Here is a 3034-nt window from a genome sequence, read left to right as displayed (position 1 = left end):
CCTCCTCCTCCTCCTTCTTCTTCTTCTTCTTCTTCTTCTTCTTCTTCTGTTATATGCATATATGTCAGTTTCTCCTATCCAGCAAGATTCTTAAGAATAAGTAGTGTATATTATTCTTCTGTATCCTTTGTTCTGTGTCCAATGTCTTGAATGTAAAATGTGTGGGTTAGATGATGGTAAATGGGTAGATAAATATGTGAGAAACCCTATATCAAAGGCAACTGGCATACACAGTAGGCATTCTGTTTATAGTGTCTGTCTCTGCTGTAGATCTTGTTTCAGAACTCTGAATCTTATAATTATCTGTACATGCAAATGTATAGATAATTAAACCCATGTCAGTATTACCAATTGGTAGATTCTATGTCATATGTAACACTGCATGATCTGATTGAATTGTGTTGCCACCATTTGAGAAGACTGTGTACTATAAGCCAAGTAAAATCTGCTAGTGTACACTACATAAATTAACATGCACTACTATGGTATGAAAATAGTGTATTACGCTCAAATACATGGTCCTCTCAATAGTATTTTGTTATATGCAGCCCTTTTATTTTATAAAGAGACACTGAACTGACAGTAAGTAGGCATTCGTGAGACATAACCAACAGAACATAATGTTCTAAGCGGTGCATGGGCCTTAATTCACCTAATTCAATAGCAAAGCTATAAGATTTGTACAATTCTTGTTCCTTGTAACAACCTGACGGGTATGGAGAGGTGAGGCTTTCTTTTGCAGAAACAGTTAACTTAGTACTGAGTTAATTAAGTATTGGCGCTGGAATGCAAACACAAGCAGTCTAACCTTACAACCTAGACTCTGCTTTTCCAGTGTATTCCCACAGTCAAAGCCAATGTGTCCTACCAGATTTAATATCAGAGTTACTAAATCATTTACAGAGCTCAGAGGAGGACTTGGCAGTCTTGTTAGAATAGTTGGAATCAACTATATAAAAATAATCCAAGAATAGTACAAAAATGATTGTTAAGTAATTAGACATTGTGATAAGTGCAGTTTTGTTCTTTTATGGTTTTTTTTTCAGTCTGACCATGGGTATATTAAATATCTATTAAGTTTACTATAGAATATCCTATGGTAGAAACAATTCAGTTTCCAGTAAGGCATTTTATAAGCTATGAAAAGATGACCTAGAAGTTTCCAGAAGGAAACTTACTCATTTCACTGTTAAAAAATCTTCCTTCTTTCTAAGTCTTACCTTGAGGCATTCTACAAATTCTGCAAGGATCACGGTGATGTCACAGCAGATGTTATGTGTCCCATTCTTGAGGTAAGAAGGAGCCTTTGTCTCTGTCTTTGCCAAATGATGAGTTTATATACTTGTCCTTGCTTTGGCCATGATGTATTGTCTTTTATCTTAGAAGTTACCTGAAAATTCAATAAGCAATGTCTTAAGAGTACTGTTTTCTTAGAAGCCAACATTGTAGCTTAGTGGTTGAACACGTAGTAACAATGTGGGGCCTTGGTTTCTACTTCTAGCAGTGCACAAATCAACCAAACAAAATGCCTGATTATGATTCATGTTGATGGATATGTAGAAAGTAGATTACAATTCAGTAAACATTTTGTATACTACTAATAACTTGTAGATTATAAATATTCTTATAATACCCAATCAAATTCACTCCAAAGATGCAACACTGAGTAACAGGAAACCCTACAGGTTGGCACTGCAGTCCATCATGCCTCTCACAGAGGCATAAACCTTATACAGACTTTAGACAAAGGCTAGCTGAGCCTTAAACAAAGGCTAGCTTAGCAGTCCTCCACCACTGCAGCATTCAGAGGGAAGGAGATAGTTAAAATGCACAATCAGCAGGAATTTGATTGTGTAACTCCACATCAGTGCCTTCCCTGGAGTTGATGTTACATCCTTTCAAATTTTCATTGTATCACCAAAGATCCCACCCATGCTCAGAGGCCCTCTTGACAGAACATTGACATCTAAATGCGTGGGAGCTTGGAGTGGACATCAAGTAAGGCTGGTGTTCATCTCAGATGATATTTAACAGACATCTCTCCATGGCTTTCTAATCCCCTTAACAAATGAAAGAAATACCACTTTGATGTTTTCTAAATCCTTATTTGCCCTTTGAGACTAGGTTTTATCTAAGGAATGTTTGTATTCTCTTTTAAAAAACAAAAAGAAAAAAGGACTTCTGATTTCAAGAAAAATCTATTAAGCACATCCTTTAGGCAAAAAGAAAAAACTACCAGGTGGCGTTTGCATCTATTTTTAATACAATTCTGAAACTGCTTTTCATATAATTAGTTCTCAAAATATGTACTCATTGCAATTTTATAGTTAAAGTTACTTTGTTACTCCTGTTGAAATACTTAAAGTAAAGCCAAGCAGTTCTTGAAAGAAAAATCTTACCAGTGTCTGCAAAAGCATAAAAGTATGTTTTGCTATTATATATTATGAAGTGGGAATTTAACCAATAAAAGTACTTTTTCATGACACAGTGTCACAAGTGAGCTAGTCTCTCTTAGACATGCTGGTTGCATAATGAAGAATATAGTCATCCTAGGCAGTGGTTGTCTTTCTTCACATAGATTAACTGCTCACCATTTCATCCATAGTTCCTAACTGCACTTTCCAGTTGGTATAATTTTATTGGTTTAGTAAATATGTGTCAATCTTTGCCCAGATAGATATATGTAACATAAAAGTTTTCATAAACCAGTTACCTTCTAGAACAATGTGTAATGACTTACCAGACAACATTTTCCTGAGAATATAGCTGAATTGTAGCACCCTTACCAAAAACCCATGAGTTCCTGAGTTCAATCTTCAGCACTGTCTTGGTCAGTGTTCTACTCCTGTGCAGAGACACAATGACCAAGGCAACTATAAGAGAAAGATTTAAGTTGGGGGTCTGTTTAAAGTCTCCGAGGTTTAACCCATTGTCATCATGGCATGAATCAAGGGGCATGCAGACAGATGCTAGAGCAGTAGCTGAAAACTATATGATCCACAGGCAGAGAGAGAGAGAGAGAGAGAGAGAGAGA

At 36.1% G+C, this 3034-nt stretch overlaps 1 protein-coding gene across 1 annotated transcript in view; it reads left to right on the top strand.

Moving 5' to 3' along the window:
- The window catches only part of Atp6v0d2 (ATPase H+ transporting V0 subunit d2), a 44914-nt gene that overhangs the window by 34406 nt on the left and 7474 nt on the right, over nucleotides 1-3034 (top strand). Inside the window, exon 5 of the mRNA XM_021161309.1 lies at nucleotides 1215-1292. Coding sequence (XP_021016968.1) covers nucleotides 1215-1292 — 78 coding nt within the window. The remainder of the gene's footprint in view (nucleotides 1-1214; nucleotides 1293-3034) is intronic.

This window comes from Mus caroli, chromosome 4, assembly GCF_900094665.2.
Source record: "Mus caroli chromosome 4, CAROLI_EIJ_v1.1, whole genome shotgun sequence".
Classification (NCBI taxonomy): Eukaryota; Metazoa; Chordata; class Mammalia; order Rodentia; family Muridae; genus Mus; species Mus caroli.
This window is presented reverse-complemented; position numbering and strand designations above follow the sequence as displayed.